Raw genomic sequence first — 17,265 nt, forward strand, 5'->3', positions numbered from 1 at the left:
GAGCCAGTCTCTGTATTCTTGACTTCTGAGCTCAATTTTCTCAAAGCATGTTCTCACAGAGGTAACGAGGGTGTCTGTCATATGAAGAGCATCGGAGGATCAAAGACTATTTAGCCTGGAAAGAAAAAAAAGAATCTGTGTGCAAGTCCCAGTAAGTTCAAGTAGTCATTAGACTGACAGGTTCCTCATGTCTTCTGTGGAAGTCAGGAGGGAGACTGATGGTGCTTTAAGGGAGAGCATTCTCCCTCCTATGTCTCCCTCCCACCAGGGTTCAAGTTTCTCTAAGAGGCTATGGGCCCTGCATCTAGGAAGATGTACGTCAGTCCCTTTTGACATTTATGGGCTCTCTTCCCTCGACAATTGTTTCACAGTCCATGAAAAGTGTGGTATTTCCTCACTAGCACAGGATTGAAAGAGGAACTCACATTGTTACCCTGTGCGCAGTTTAGGGGGAATGAGCTTTGGGTACCTATGATCAACTGCTCCCTTTCTCTTTGGTGTTTAGGTAACCAGAGGCTTAGGCACCCCGGGAGCTTAAATAATGCAGGAATCATAAATTATCAATAGCTTAGCCTTTTGCAAGATTTACCGGAACCTGTTTGAGGCATACCAGTTTCTTTTTGAATGCTGAGAAAGTTGTCTGTCTCATCCTTCAGAATCTTCCATGTCTGTACCTGCCAGTTGGTACCCTCCTCTTGACAAATAACTAGACTTCGGTTCAGCAGTTACATGATACAACCCTGCCCCCCCCCCAAAAAAAAAAAACAAAACAAAAAAAACAGTGTGAGGAAGTTTTGTTTTCCTGGTCTTCAGGCAGGTTCATAATAATAACAACTGAGGTTTATTGAAAATAAGAAAGTGCAGACATTGGCTAAATACACAATGATTTGATAAGATGCTATCCCAGCACAGGCACCAAGTCCATAGGCTCAGTGGCACCCTTCAGAGGCTGGAGCGTTGGAGAAAAGTCTCATACGATAACTTGAGGTCAAAGTCACAGGTAGCCTCATTTTAACTTTGTGCTTCTTTTCTTTATGTCTTTTATCTCTTAGCCAAGGACCAGTCCCCTCAGGGGGATGAAGAGAAAGAGCCTCCAAAGAGCCACCCTTACTCTGTGGAGACCCCATATGGCTTTCATTTGGATTTGGACTTCCTCAAATATGTGGATGACATTGAGAAGGGACACACCATCAAAAGGATTCCCATCCACAGAAGAGCCAAGCAGGCTAAGTTTAGTACTCTGCCCCGGAACTTCAGCCTTCCCAACAGTGGAGACCGCACCCATGCTGTTCTTCCCCAGCAAAACTGGTCTCCTGTGGTACCCAGAAAGATATCCCTGGGGACCCAGGAGCAATCCCAGTCACTGCCACTGGATGATCTCCCCCAGGCCTCAGTGCATGGTAGTGAGCTGAACTACCACAGGAAAGCCCTCTTGGCAAAGGATACCAGGCAGGTGGAGGCTGGTTCTCTGGAGGATGCTGGGAGTGGACGGCCCCAACTGTTGAGAGCATCCAGCATGCCTGCTACGCTGCTGCAAAATCAAGCCCCGGAAGAACCCAGCCTGACCTCAGACCCTTCCACACTTCTTGCCCTCCCTCTGCCCCAGGATGAAGGCAGTGTCTATGATGGTACCTTTGACCCTGCAGAAGGGCTCTTGGGTTTCCAAGCATCGGCCCAGTCAACAGATAGAGAGTTGGGAGAACTGGAGCCAGCAATTCCAGAGCAGGTCTGGGAGGGGGATGAGCCAGAAGAAGGTGACAACAAGGCATCAAGTCACCTATCTCAGCCAAGTCCTTCCTCCTCAGTCCAGAATGTCCCCATGGATCTAGAGGAAGTGGAAATTCAGCACCATACTAGAAAAGCAGAACTGGTGTTAATATCTGGCTCCTCCACTCCCAGCCCACCCCCTTTGCCATCCCCCATCCCTGAGAATGAGCTCTCCCTGGAAGAAATTGAGCTCAATATCAGTGAGATCCCACCCCCTCCACCCATAGAAGTGGATGTGAGGAGCATTGGTATCCGGGTAACAGAGGAAAGCCTGGGTCTGGCGGAGACTGATACCAGCAGTATCTCCAGCCTGAAGAATCAGGTCTTGGAGCTTGAGGACAAATTGTCAGGGAGAACAGAAGAGCTTGCCCAGGTCAGAGCTGCCCTTGAGCAGCAGGAAGAGAAGACCAAGGCGAGGGAACAGAGGATTCAAGAACTGGAGTGTACTGTAGCCCATTTAGAAGAAAAGCTTAGTCAAGAGAAGGCCACTGATGCTCTGGACCGGACTGATGCCATGGTGAACACTGACCCGCTTCTTGAACTCATCCCCAGAGAGTCCCATGACAAAAACATTGGGGTCAATCTGCTGAACACTCCAGATCCTGAATTCTGGGCCTCAAGAGCAGAAAAGAATGGTTTCCCATGGGTCCAAAATAATCACAAGCCAAGCTATCAGAGCCCCGAAGAACCCGTGCTGCCACCCCAACTGTCACTGCCAAGGGGACCTGAGCAAATCCTCGCTTCATCCTTATGCAGCTGCCTCTCCATGGAACTCCGGATCGAAGAGGAGGTTTCTGAGCAGGAGAGAGGCCCACAGGTGGGAGCTGGGGGCTTAGGCAGGGCAGCAGGAGACTCTTCCTGGAGCAGAAGAGACTCTGCTCCAGTGATCAGGGAGGAGGCCAGCTCAGAACTCCCAGGGGCAGAGCGTCCAGGAAGGCCAGCAAGTTCCCCACAAGATGCCACAATCGGACAGTATGTTAAGAAGATCCAAGAGCTACTGCATGAACAGTGGAACTGCCTGGAGCATGGGTATCCGGAGCTGGCCAGCGCCATCAAGCAGCCTGCCTCCAAGCTCAGCAGCATCCAGAACCAGCTGCTCAGTTCTCTTAACCTGCTGCTCTCTGCCTACTCAGCTCAGGCCCCAGAGTCAAAGGACTCCCCTGCCCCTCCCCCTCCCAGCCCTCCCCCACCACCAGGTAAATACTCATGCTCAGGTCTCCTTTACGAGACAAATTGTAGGGGATGGGGGTTTTAATTCTACGAGTATGTTTTTTGAAAAAGATTTTACCACCCCCATGGATTCAGGGGGATAAAATCTGATGTGCAGAGGCCTTGCTGCTGGATTGTGTCTGGCTGCAGGCCCACCACATACAGCTAATTAGATAGCACAGGCCACAGAGAGGTAAGGTGAAAACACCATCTGCCAAGCTAGAAGCCTGCAGAACTGAGTCTTCCCTGAGGGCACCTTGTCTGTGATGCATTCTGTGCAGGCCATGTCTTGGGCAGAGAAAGACACTGCCTGTACACTCACTCCTCCTGGGTGTCCCTTCTTTGCTTCCTGGACTCTACCACTACTTTGACTTTTCCCATCAGAGGTTTTTCTCTAGCTTGAATTTGGAGGAGCATTATAATGAGGTCTGAGATCGTTCATTTAATATTTGGTGCGAGAGAAGATAAGAAAGAGGGAGGGAGGACTGGGTGGAAGGAGGGAGGGCAAGGAAGAGGAAGGGGGTGCCCACGACTAAGTTGTCACACACACTCTCTGCTGTCGAGTAAAGCTGAACTGTATCTGTATCGTGCCTCAGAGAATACAAGTTGGCTTCCTGCCACAGGTCACAAATCTGCTGCTAAACTTTTCTGCTACTTCAATTTGCCCGTGGGAAACTGTCTTCCATGCCATCACATAGCACCAGGTCTGTAACCTGGTTCATGTAGCAGTCATCAATCCAGTGTCATCACAAGTGACAACTTGCACTCTATCCAAAGGACTCTTGAGATGTCCTTGAGTAGAGATGAGTATAGAACTTTATCCACAGACCTGAGCTCTGCCATATCATTCTGTGTGCAAATCTGAGCTCTAGACTCCCCAGCCCTGAGATAAAGACAATGCCAACACCACACACATGGCTCTGAGAAGTGTTCTAATGTGTGGATTGTCATCCACACAGAGAGAGGGACATCATTCTTAGGTACAGTTCTACAAACATTGAGCATGACAGCCTCTGGCTAACAGCCCTAAAGCATCCAGTCTGCATTATCTGCCCCCACCCCCTGCCCTTTCTCCCTTTTCATATACCCATATCCTCTCAGAGCAGTAATACTAGTTTGAATGCTCTAAAGTGATTCTAACCTATGATATTGTATCTATCTAGAGATCTCTCCGTCGACCAGCCTTAAATCCATAATGAAAAAGAAAGACTATGGCTTCCGTGCAGGAGGTAATGGGACCAAAAAGAACCTTCAGTTTGTTGGGGTTAACGGTGGGTAAGCATCACTCGTGAAGCTCAGACTGCCTTCTCTGCTACCTAACCCGCTATTGTCCTTAGGACCCCTTCCCTGGGGACACATCTGTTCCTCATTCTCCTGCAGGGACTCAATCTCCATGGCCTGTTAACACTCCATATTGGGTTTGCTCATATCTGACTCCTTGCCAGCTGTGCTGGTCTATTGGAACCTCTACTTGTAGTATGGCTTGTCCTGGTCTCTCCAGGACCCACCTCCAGGTGGCTTGTGGGAGTTCAGGGTCTCTAAGTCCTTCGAGGAAGGTCTCTGACTTGAACAATACACTAAAACTAGCACAAGTGTTGCTGGTTTGTTGAACTTCCAGTTTGATCTTTGTTTATTTCCAGTGCTGAGACTTGAACCCAGACACACACTAGCAAGCACTCTGTCTATCACTACACTCCCAAGCCCAATCCACTTTTTTTTTCTCTTCCTCTAATGTGCTACAAATCAGACCAAAACCAACTATTCCATTCAGACAGAACATGAGCTAAGCCTTCTCTAGGCTAGGAGACTGAGCATCAGATGCAGTCATATGCCATCTAACACTAAGAATTCATTCTGAGAAAATCATCCTTTGGGGATTTCCTCACTGTGTGAACATCAGAGGACTACACAAGCTAAGTCATCGGTGACATCACTAAGTAGTACAGTCTGGTGTGTGTGCAGTCTGTGGTTGAACGGTATGTTCTCAAATTGTACCTGACTGCATCCTAAATTGGTCATTTCACAGATGTTCATTAGAAGACAGCTATATGACAGGTGACAGGGTTAAAAAAATAAAGTAAATCCCAGTTGCTACCTTTAACTCACAGGTAAGTGAAGAGACAGAGGGAGCCTAGTGAGATAGCTCACCAGGTGAGAGTGCTTGCCACCAAGCCTGAGGACCTGAGTTAATCCCCAGGACCCATAGGTGGAAGGAGAAAACTGACTCCTTCAGATTGTCCCAGACCTCCGTACACACACTGTGATGTGTGTGTATGTGTATGTGTGTGTAGAAGGAGAACTCAAATAAATAAATAAATAAATAAATGATGAAACAAACAGATTTAATACAACTTAAAAAAAAAAAAAAAACCAAGAAAGAAGGAACTGCTGATTGGCGGTTCTCTTGGCGAGGAAGTGCAGGATGCTATAAACGCCTGAATGGTTATACAGCCCAGACTCGGAAGTCCTGAGGGCTTGGCCACCTTCATTTTTTCGTGTTTGCTTGCAGTGCCCAGAGAGTCTTCTCCTGGCCACTCCTCAGTATCTGGAACTCTAGAATCACGGTGCTTATTATGGCTGTATATTAGGGGTATCAAGCTTTGAAAATTCTTGATTCCAATCATGGAGACGGGTACAATTAGCTTGGGGTACAGTCTATATACTGAGAATGCTAAGTATTCTAACATCCTGGTGTGTAACCAAGGTTAAAAGCCCGTATTACACACCTACACACACACTCTATTTTTGAGACAGGATCTTACTATATAGTCCAAGATAGGCACACACTCCTGCCTCAGTCCCCTGAGTGTGTATCATCATGCCCAACTGTAACCCATGAAGCAAGCCTTCCTCCCTTCAGTCTTGCTTACAGACATTCAATTTGTGGCTATTATCACACAGAGCCTTCATGGACAAAATTTAAGGTCGATATGGGGTCCTTACACTCGGGCCCCTCTCTAGACCTAACATTAGGATTCCAGAAGCATGTTCTGGTGTTGGCATTGAACCACCGGCCCTGTTCAAGAAGGATGACCCAAACAACCTTTGTCTCTTCCGCAGCTATGAGACCACATCTAGTGAGGAGACCAGTGGGGAGGACAGCTCCCCTGAGGACTTGTCTGACAGTGAGACCGAAAAGAAACAGGATTGCTCAGAGCCCAGGGAGGACAGAGACATGCATCCCAGCTGTGAGGCTGGGCAGGGAGTCCCTAAAGGCGCCAGTAACTCAGGCCACACAAGTGAGCATGGGGAGGAATTCTCTCATCTGAGGGCTGAGAGGTGAGTCATGTGGGTAGAAATGGGGCACATGTTTCTCTAAAGAGGGACAAGGGCATATCTCTCTTTATTTAGTCCCTTTTGTGTGTGTACGTTTTTACCAATCTGTTCAGAAACGTTTATTGAGGTTCTATTTTGTGCCAACTCCTTTGCTGGGTAAACTAAATGAATATGACTCTTGCTTTCATGAGACAGAGCCCCAATGGGCCAAGTTTTTTCTATATATAAACCCAGCATTTGTTGGTACTGTGACTAGGACAGAATTGACGCGTATTGTTTTATGGAATCCTCTCTGCAGTCCTGGTAGGTAGACCTTACTGCAATCCTTGCTGTAAAGATGTGGAAACAAAGGCTTTGGGAGATGAGGTGATGCCCCTGAGTAGGTCAAGGATTTGGGCCCAGGGCTCCTGATTCCCACACAGACTCTTTTGTTCATGGAGTTGCTGACAACAGCAGCACCAACTTGCAATTCCCCACTTTGACTATCAGGATCTTTAACCTACAGTCACCTCGGTGTCCTCATCCAGGAAACAAGGATTGCAGCCAAATAGGTTTGATCTGAGGACTGTGTGAGGAAATGCTGTGAAATGCCCAGCCCAATGTAAACTCTCAATATGTAGAAATATGCCAACCAGAACCACTGACGTCACCTCTGCTCTTCTCAGCCTGGGGGGTGGGGGACGTAAGAACAGAGCTGACTATCGAGCAGGCCCACAGAGCCGTTCCATTGCAACAACCCAAGACAACAGAGGTTCTTCTCACAGTAATGGCATAAGTGCTTGTCACTGTGATACACTAGTCTCACAGGTTCTCATTATACCCACTCTATTCACATGTGTGCTGTCCCTCCTGGAGGACTAACTGGAAGAATCTGCCAGTATGAGTTGGGTCCTTTGGATTTTTCTATGCACCCAGGCGGAACATCAGTGCTTTCCTTCCTGGCAAGGCAGTAACTATCATTGGGCCTATGCCCCGTGTCTTCCTCAACTGTTCCAGCCCCTTCCAAAAGCAACATGAAAAGACAGAGCCTGACCTTCAGAAGCTCTCAGATGTTGAGCCCCAAAAACTATGAACCACCATGTTGATTATTTGAGTTGCTGGATGTGGAAAGGGAAAGTCCTTTCTGTCAGTGCATTGAAACTGATATGTAATCTCTTTTCTTTAGATATAAACCCTCCGAGGAATTTCTTAACGCATGTCAGGCGCTGAGCCAGCACCTACCAGAAACTGGGGACACCACCGAGCAGCTCCTGGTACTCAGAGTTTTCAGTGTCACACAGAGGTTTCTGATGGGGGTGACTTTGGTCCCTTACCTAAGGCAGCAGCATATATGTACACACAGACCCTCTCCTCAGGCATTTTATGGTTTATCCAAATGCTGTCCCTTTAGGAGTTGGGCTAGGTTGAGGAAAGAGTAGGGTTAATACACACAAGCAAGCTAGCCAAGCCAGGTGGTGGCACATGCCTTTAATCCCAGCACTCAGGAGGCAGAGGGAGGTGGATCTGTTGAGTTCAAGGCCAGCCTGGTCTATGGAGCAAGATTCAGGAGGATAGCCAGGGTTATAGAAAGCTAGCATTTTACCAAGTATTTTTCGAAGTCATAACCAAGTGCCTGCCACTAGACTCTGCCATGGTTTAAGCTTCAAAGTGTCTTGCAGTTCACAAAACCATGGGTAAAGTAGGAAAGGCATCTGGATGTGGCCTGGGTCTTCCTTCCAGTTACTTCAATGCCCAGGGCCTGGTTGAGCCCCCACATTTGATTCTACTCTGCCACTGCTTTGCCTAATGTATATTGATAGGTCAAGAGACCAGAAATAAGAACATACTACCGTTCGATCTTTCCCACCCTTATATCCCATGGAGATTTGAACCTGTAATTCCTGTGTTCTATTTTTAATCAAGAGCTACTAGCCTGGGCCAGGAGACAACTGTCAGACCCAAAGTGAAAAAAACAAAACAAACAAAAAAAAACCAGTAAGCATTTTCAGAGCTTGTGTGCTCCCTCAGCAGAACAGCCCTGAGATTAAAACAATCACTTCAACAATGTTTGTTACCCACCCCCCTTTTTTATTTTTATTTTTTTTATCTTAACTGATTTGGCAAATAACATTCATTTCCCAGACTTCTCAGGAGCCAATACGTGAGGTGGCAGTTGATGGAGACTCCTGGTGCTCAGATTACGTAACTCAGCGCTGTTCTAACTGTTCGTTCATTCTGAGATAAATTCCCCTGCAGTCCAACCTGATCTCAAACTCATTGTATTGCCATGACCTTGAGCTTTCTGATCCTCCTGCCTCTGCCTGTCACTGTGCCTGATTTTAAGTAGCGCTGAGAACCGGGTGCTTGCTAAGCAAGCACTAGAGTAGCTTCAGCTCTTGGTTGAAAATCTATCACTATATTCCGTAATACCCGCGCCTTCCTCCAAATTCTCTTCATTCCCTAGATTAAGAAGACATTCTAATATCTAGAATTATTTCAGCCACAAATAATTTTTCTGTTTCACTTCTGGAAATGTGACAAAAGTCTGTGAGTGTGCAAGCTTTATACCGTCCCACATTAAATCAAACCCTAGGATGTGGTCCACCCTCACCTGGCCCCTGCCTGAGAGACAAAGTAGGTTTTTAAGTTACCTAACCCTATAGAACCATGAAAACAAGGATGCCAGCCCCAGTTCATAACAGGGACAAGAAATATTTGATGAGGGTATACACTCACCCAGCTGAGCCAGACTTTACGTCTGGTCATGCGAATTTAATAACTAAACCTGGTGCCCCTTCCAGAATGAGCATAAAGTCATTTAAGACCACCACATCCCAATAGCATCTCTTGCCTTTAGATAAATATTCTAAACATGTGGCTTTAACCATTTGGGTTTGTCACACACAGAACTGATGTATTTATTTGATATTTGTTTTGTACATGGTTGCCAATGGGTGAGAAGTAGGGGGTTGGGAGAATCACACAGGCATCTAGTGTGCCGCAGGATTCATGGTCCTGCCATCTCAGACTCCCCAGATAAATCATATGAAGAGCTGAGGGGAAGTGAGGAGAAAGAAGCAGAAGCATCCGAAGCTGGCCTATTCAAGTATCACTGGGGGCGCCAACTAGGATACCAGGCCAGGGAAGCTCTTGTGATCAGAATCTTGTGTTTCAGAGGCAAAGCTTGAATACCATCAGTCAGGAGTGGTTCCGAGTGTCCAGCCGGAAGTTATCTAGCCCCGAGGCCGTGGCCGCCTACCTCCTCGAGGTCCAGCCTCACTCTCCACATCTTCTGAAGCTACTTGTCAACTTGGCTGACCGAAGTGGGAACACAGCCCTTCACTACAGTGTGTCACACTCCAACTTCGCCATTGTGAAGCTCCTGCTGGACACAGGTCAGAAATGGCTGTTACAGTCTGTCCCTCCTTGAAGGCCTACCTCCTTGTTCTTATAAAATGGGGTCTTTTTATACTGCCCAAGCTATCCCTGAACTCCGAAACTCAAATCATTCTCCTGCCTCAGTCTCCTGAGTAGCTGGCACTACAATAAGGGTCTTTTTGTATCATATTTCCTTCTCCTACTGAATTCCTTATAGTCCAGGAACAGAGCCAGGTCTTTTGTCTGCTATTTTTAAAAAAAAAAAAAAAATTTTTTTTCTTGTTTTTTCAAGATAGTGTTTCACTAGATAGCTCAGGCTATCCTGGAACTCACTATGTAGACCAGGCCGGCCGCAAACTCACAGAAATCCACCTCCTATAGAGTGTGGGGATTAAAAGCATGTTTGGTTGTTATTGTTGTTTTGATTTGGTTTGGTTTTTAAAGATTTATTTATTTATTTTATGTATGTGAGTACACTGTGACTCTCTTCAGACACATCAGAAGAGGGCATTGGATCCCATTACAGATGGTTGTGAGCTACCATGTGGTTGCTGGGAATTGAACTCAGGACTTCTGGGAGAGCAGCCAGTGCTCTTAACAACTGAGCCATCTCTCCAGCCCCTAGTTTTTTTAATGTGGAAATCTTCACAGGTTTGTATGTCTTCCTTGCACAGGACCTGTACTAATCTCTGCATTGTCCCATCTTAGTAGATGCACAGCTGGAGCAAGTCCCCATGGCCTGTACTCTTGTCATTTATTTTTTTACAATATTCCTCACCCCTGAGGTATCAGTACAATGGCTTTCATATTGCAGTTAAGCAAAGTGAGACTTGGGGCTAGAGAGTTTGCTTAGGTCATAGAGCAGATTTTGCATTTGCCCTGTCTAACTCCAGAGCTGTATCATATCTTAGGAAAGGCCACCTTCTCCTTAAAATAGTATTTACTGAAAGCGCAGGTTGGTCCATTTGACTCATGCATCTCTCCCCCAAGTGTCTGTTGATTAGCTATGACTTAGGAATCAGGGATGCAATGGTAAGCCAGGAGTGAGCCCTCTGTTTCTCAAAAGCTTATAGCTTAAGTCAGACTTAGGGCCCCGAACAGATAGCTCATCAGTTAAGAGCAGGCCACACTTCCAGAGGACTCAGGTTCAATTCCCGGCACCCACACAGAGGCTCAAATCTGTCTGTAACTCTAGTTCCAGGAACCTGGCACCCTCTTCTGGCCTTCACAAGAAACAGGCATGTGCATTACACATGCAGGCAAAACACCTCTATGTATAAAATGCTAAAATAATGATTTTAAAAAAGGATCAGAGTGGGGTGGGATGATGCCTCAGAAGAGGAATCTAGATGTGGTTTGAAGATAAAATGAGTCGAGTCCAGTTCAGAGGGCAGCAAAGGTGCCCAGAACAGCCTGAGAAACCCCTAGGAGAGAACACTGAGGAACATGAAAAACAAAAAGCTACCTGGGGCCAAAACAGCTTGTGGTTTGGACAGTAGGTGAATGGAGGTTGGGAAGGTAAGCTGTAGGTACACACGTAGAACCTTGGGCACTGATGGTACTTGAACGATGTCTGAAAGATACTGAGTAGCTGGGCCAGTTTTTGTGTAGAAAGCACATGGCCAATCATTTCTTCAGAAGTGTGACCTCATGGTAGGACTGGGTTAGCCACAGTTGAGGAGGGCATCTCAGGGGCCCATAGAGAGACAGTGCAAGCTTGCAATAAGTGGAGAAGGTCGCATCAAAAGGGTGAAAGAGACGAACCAGTCATGAGGTGTAAGGAAAGTGCCATGATGTGTCAAGCTCTGGTGGCTGAGGTGATGGTACTCCAAACAGGAAGGACCAGGTGAGAGAGATGCAGTGTTCAACCTGGGGACAGTTTCAAGTTGTCAATGGGTCATTCAGGTAAAATGTTCAGGAGGCTATCAGTGTCATAAATTGACAGAACTCTAATTGATAACGTCAATACCTGAGAGAATTTTAGGCCTGCCAATGTGTATGCCATTTGTGATGTTCTGAGAAGAATAAAATAAATTATATTTTATATATTGTTTATATAAATAATTGATAAATATATTGTTTATATATTATATATAATAAACATAAAATAAATAAAATATTAAAAAGAAAAAAAAAAAGAATTCCAGACCCAAGACTTGAGGGGATGGCTCAGTGACTAAACATGCTTGCTGCCAAGCCTGACAACTTGAGTTTGATTCCTTGGACCCACATAACAGAAGGACTGACTGACTCATGAAAACTGTCCTCTGACCTCCATGTATGCATAATAACACACAGACACAAAATATTTTTTAAAAACCTTAAAATAGCCGGGCGGTGGTGGCGCACGCCTTTAATCCTAGCACTTGGGAGGCAGAGGCAGGTGGATTTCTGAGTTCGAGGCCAGCCTGGTCCACAGAGTGAGTTCCAGGACAGCCAGGGCTACACAGAGAAACCCTGTCTCGAAAAACAAAACAAAACAAAACAAAAAAACCTTAAAATAAAATCAGACAGGGTAGCTCCTGTCTGTAATCCTCGCGGTTGGATGGCTGAAACAGGAAGAAAGCCTCTACATGTAGCCTGGGCTACATAGAGAATTGCCAGCTTGGACTACAGTATGAGACTCTGTCTCAAAAACACCCAGCAACTAACTATTGGTTAAATAGGTGAATGTTGTTAAATGAATGAATGAGGGGTGACTTCCATAAACTTACAACTTTCACAGTTCTGTTAAGTCGACCTGAGGAACATTGCAGGAACATCACTAGTGTCATACACACTGGCAGCCTAAAATTCTCTCTGATACTGACGTCATCAAAGGGTTAGAGTTCTAGTACTGAGTCAGCAAGACTGCTCTGACTTGTCCACCGGTTCAAGGCTACCATCAGAATGATGAATTTAGTGGGGTCAATACTAGTGCAGGAGAGCATGGCTCTGTTCTGTTTCCCAGGTTCCTTGTTGGGGGCGGTGACACAGCAGGAGCAGCATCAGCTGTACTGGTCTAGGTGAGAATGCACATACACCTTTACACACACACAGTCCTTACACAGGGGTGGACCAGATCTAGTTGTATGTTCCAGGTAAGAAAACAGACTTGAAGATGTCACTAGTGGGATTAAAGTCCAGAACCAGTAAGTAGCCAAGTCAGAACGCCAAACTAGATCTGTTTCGACTGCCCAAAGCAGGTTCCCAGGATTAGATGATGAGGACTGAAAGCATCTATTATGAACATGAAGACACCAAAGACTACAGACATGGGGCTGTATGTAGCCTTTGTCTTTAAGTAGCTCCAAGACTTAAAACCTGCTCAAAGTCCTAGGTGAGCCAGGCCAGACTCAGAAGGAACAACCTGAGATTTGAGGGTAGTAAATTCTTGCTGCAGCTAACCAGAAGCCCAGCTAATACCCATCTAACTTGAAACTTTTCCCCTTTGACACACTGAAATAGCTGAATAAGCACAAGCAAAGAGGCTGAAGGCTGACTGGGGAGAACAAGCTGAATGTGGTGTTTCCCCCTCATCATCAGTGAAAGCTTTGCTGATGACAGAACTGTCACACTCCCAAATCTGGGCTCCCTACAGAGGGCAGTTGTGACACACCCAGAAAGTACATGGCTAAGTGCGTGATTATTGAGGAGGGAGCCATAAAGCAGCCCTCTGAGGGCAGTTCTCAGTGTTGTGTCCTTTAGTTTGCCTGAATGTCATTGCAGCTCAGTGAGTGGAAGCATGCTCACTTGAGAGCCTTCCCCTCTCTCCTCCACGGATGGTTGACTTGTTCATTGGGCACTGCTCAAAAGCATCTGCTGTGCTCTGCGGAGGGGAAAGACATCACTACTGTGCTATAAATCATGTGTCTAAGGAGACATCTGCACTTCCTAAAGCAAACATAAACCAGGCAAGGGCAACAATGAAAATGTATTAAGACAGCAGCACAGTAACCACTTCTTTTAAATTATGTTTGTTTATAGGGGTAGGGACACATATGCCACGGTGTACATGTAGAAGTCACAGGATAACTTGTGAGCAACTTGTGAGAATTCGCTTTCTCCTTTCACCACGTAGGACCCAGGGATTGAGCTTGGTTGTCAGGTTGATGGCAAGAGCCTTTACCCGCTGAGCCACCCTCGTTGGCCCAAGGCGTCTGCTTCTTTATCAGGTCATAGTGGCAATCAATAGAGTTGTCACATGGTCTTTATCACCTGCCTGATCATGACAATGGTGGGAACTTCGGGGAAGAAAGCTGTTACAAAGGGGCCAGATTGGGTTTTCTATGTCTGCTGGCATCTGCATTCCTATGGCACATTTCAGAAATATTCTTTGAGTGAGATGAAGGGATATCAGGTAATTTTTTTTTCTTTTTCACAAGACATATAAGAAGCCCTGATTGACATCTGTTCATAAATCAGATCTATTGTAACAAATACGTAAGTCTACACAATTGTCATTCTGACTGATAATACCAATGGCTGCTAGTGGCCTTTAGCATTTACTATGTGATCTCCTTGGTGGTTTACTTATATTAACCACAAATTTTGTCCTGATCTACTGAGACAGATTTAAGTTTCCTTTAGACACACAACATTCTGCAATAAGCAACAGCACAGATGATATGACTTTCCACTCAAAACTGGTGTGGTGCCTTTTGGATCACAGGTCACAGTCTATGTGTATAATCCTACCTCATCTCTGATGCAGAAGGACATGAAAGCACACCCCAGGGGCTATGCTTTTAAATGTTCACTTACTTTGTCTTTCACTCTACAATAAAAGATATATTCTCCATTATTCCAAATTAGGAAGTTCTTTTCTTCCCTCAAAGACTTTTTTTATGTTTATCCTGTATTGTTTTCCTGCCCTTGGTCCACGGTACATGAGCCCTTGGGAAGACCCTACAGATTTGACCATCGTCTTGAGCTCCAAACAGTATGATCTAGCAAGAGTGAGCCTGTGGGCACACCTGTGAGTGGGATGTGGCAGGATGAGGGATGGGCTCTGGTGCTAGGTAGTCCCAAGTCCTGGTCAAACAACCTCCATAATTTGGATAGTTCGTGTGACTTCTCTGGCTTTCAATATCCTCATCTAGAAAGATTGTGTATTGCGCCCAGGTTTACAAAATAAAGTCATCGTCACTGACTCCTTGTCTGTCTGGCCCTTTTGTGGTCCTCCCTTGCTCTGCATCCTCAGAAAACTTATAGGTTAGCCAACTATAATGGCTGCTAAAAATGTAAGCTGTGGGAACACTAGTCTACAGTGTTTTAACTAGCAAGCAGTGTTCTGTTGAACTGTAGAGGAGCAGTCTGGCTCCAACTCGGCAGTTCCAGCACCCGTTCCTTCCCTTGTAGGTGTCTGCAATGTGGATCACCAGAACAAAGCAGGCTACACTGCTGTGATGATCACTCCCTTGGCTTCTGCAGAGACAAAAGAAGACATGGCTGTTGTCTGGAAGCTCTTGCGAGAAGGGAATGTGAACATACAAGCAACTCAGGTAGGTAGAGAGCACTTGATCTCTCTGCTCCTTGACACCCTACATAACATAATAAAACATAACACCCTCCAGTTTTATTCTGCTAGTATGGTGAGGAATTCCGTATAGATCCATGGAGAGTTTTCCACTTCAGAATGCTGGGGTCCCCAAATAGCATTTATCCAAATCACCAATACTTGATTTTTTTCTTAAAGGCTCTTGAGACCTAGACAGGTTGGCACAGGGTTTTATATTCCAGACTAAAACAGGAAAAATTCCATCTGGACTTAACTTCTGCAACCACAGTAGTTGTACTATAGGAAAGAAAGCCTGAATTTGAAGAACCTGAATCTTTTATAGGAGCCAATAAACCAGACCTGTCCTAGGAGACACAGACTCTTCAAAATCTGTTTGCTGTATAAATATACTTTAAAAGAGCATCTGGGGACTGGAGATGTTGTTTGTTGGTTAAGCACATTGGATGCTCTTTCAGAGGACCCAGGTTCAATGTCCAGCATTCACAAGGCTGTTCACAACCATCTATGACTCCAGTTCAAGGGAATCTGATGTCTTCTTCTCTCCTCCTTGAGCACAGACCTTCATGCAGGCAAAACACATAAAACAATAATAGTAAAAGTGTTTAAATATTTGTGTTGAGCGCTACTCTTCTGGGAGTGAGCCGAGAGTCTTTGAGTGAGGGATACAGCTTCATATCTCCAGGGTCACTCCAGGATCTGGTATATACTTTGGAAGTGACCAATTACTGAACCAAGGTGTATCAATCTAGACGAGAAGAAAGATAAGGAAGAAGAGCCCCAGACTTGAGCAGATGGGCAGATAAGAAGGCTCCCTGCAGTGGCACCTGGCTTTATAGTGGTTGGGGAGAGGAAATCTCAAGGCTAGTTAATCTAGTGAGCAACCATTACCTCGAGGTTAAGTAATCACGCTCCCAAAGGCAAACAGCCATCTCTGGAGAGACCTATCTGGATTCCAGAGAAATGGGGGCTCAGAATATCTAGTAATTCCTACATTCACTAACTAAGCAACTGCTACACACTGTTATCTCTAACCCCCAGGGCGATAATGGCAGTGGACACTTACCTACCTTGCTAAGCCGTTGGGTCTTTCCTCAGCCCCACAAGGCAGGTTGTGTATTAACAGTCCCAATCCTCCCACACCAGTAAATGGTGCAGAGATGAACTCGTGTGTGTCTAGTCCATATGAGTGCTGTGTGGCAGATCCAGGAAATTTCAGACTGTAAATCCTCTTTATTATGGCCAAGGTGATTGAAACTTACACCAGCAACATGTCCTCCGTGCTTTTGACATGAAAGACATTGGTTAGAGCAGCAGTTCCCAACCTGTGGGTCACAACCCCTTTGGGGTAGATTGTCCTTTAAACAGGGGTTACCTAAGACCATTGGAAGACACGGATATACACAATTTGTCTCATATAAGCATCAAAATTACAGTTATGAAGTAGCAACAAAAATAATTTTATGGTTGGGAGTCAGGACAACATGAGGAACTGTATAAAGGCTCAAAGCCTTAGGAAGGTTGAGGACCACTGGTTTAAAGCCACAGGGGATCTGCAGGGAGAGATCCCTTATTCTTAGGAACCTGATAGCCTACTAGTGCGATAAGCCTGACTGTCAAACTTTAAAAAGTTTGGCAAAATACAGTAAATCATAGAGTAAGGCTGTAAGAAAACAAGAATACATAACAGACCTATGCAAATAAGAAATAAATGTCACTTTATAGTCAGAAAAAAATAGCCACCTCATGTTACTGTATTTATTTATATACTTTATCTCACTCAATTCTCTCAAGAGCCACATAAAGCACACAGAAAAAAATAATAAGATGGATTTTCAAGCACAGAAAACAGGAGCCTGGCATGGTCACACATTAAATCGCAGAGACAGCTCTTGGGTTGATTCTCTGATTCTAACTAACCCATTGCTGTGCCCACTGATGACCATGGGAATATAAACGATAACCATGCTGTCACTGGTCCCAGGTCAGAAACAATATGAGGTCTGCAAACAGAGGTCTTGTTGAGACAAGAGGGTTCTGGGTATCCTTACACAAATCCCAAGAGGCACTAAGCAAACAGAGGCTTCCCAGAGAAAAGAGGCACGGGCTAGAGCCACAGCTATCATCCGCTCCATCAGTCCCTGCTTTCCCTCACATAC

At 45.6% G+C, this 17,265-nt stretch overlaps 1 protein-coding gene across 2 annotated transcripts in view; it reads left to right on the forward strand.

The window, feature by feature from the left end:
* Window positions 1-17,265, forward strand: part of Kank4 (KN motif and ankyrin repeat domains 4) — a 63,440-nt gene that overhangs the window by 37,445 nt on the left and 8,730 nt on the right. For both annotated transcript variants that reach the window (XM_076934630.1, XM_076934631.1), the window contains exons 3-8: window positions 1,053-2,963; window positions 4,140-4,251; window positions 6,037-6,255; window positions 7,418-7,505; window positions 9,407-9,626; window positions 14,950-15,092. In XM_076934630.1, coding sequence (XP_076790745.1) covers window positions 1,053-2,963; window positions 4,140-4,251; window positions 6,037-6,255; window positions 7,418-7,505; window positions 9,407-9,626; window positions 14,950-15,092 — 2,693 coding nt within the window. The remainder of the gene's footprint in view (window positions 1-1,052; window positions 2,964-4,139; window positions 4,252-6,036; window positions 6,256-7,417; window positions 7,506-9,406; window positions 9,627-14,949; window positions 15,093-17,265) is intronic.

This window comes from Arvicanthis niloticus, chromosome 5 (genome assembly GCF_011762505.2).
Source record: "Arvicanthis niloticus isolate mArvNil1 chromosome 5, mArvNil1.pat.X, whole genome shotgun sequence".
In the NCBI taxonomy this organism is placed as follows: Eukaryota; Metazoa; Chordata; class Mammalia; order Rodentia; family Muridae; genus Arvicanthis; species Arvicanthis niloticus.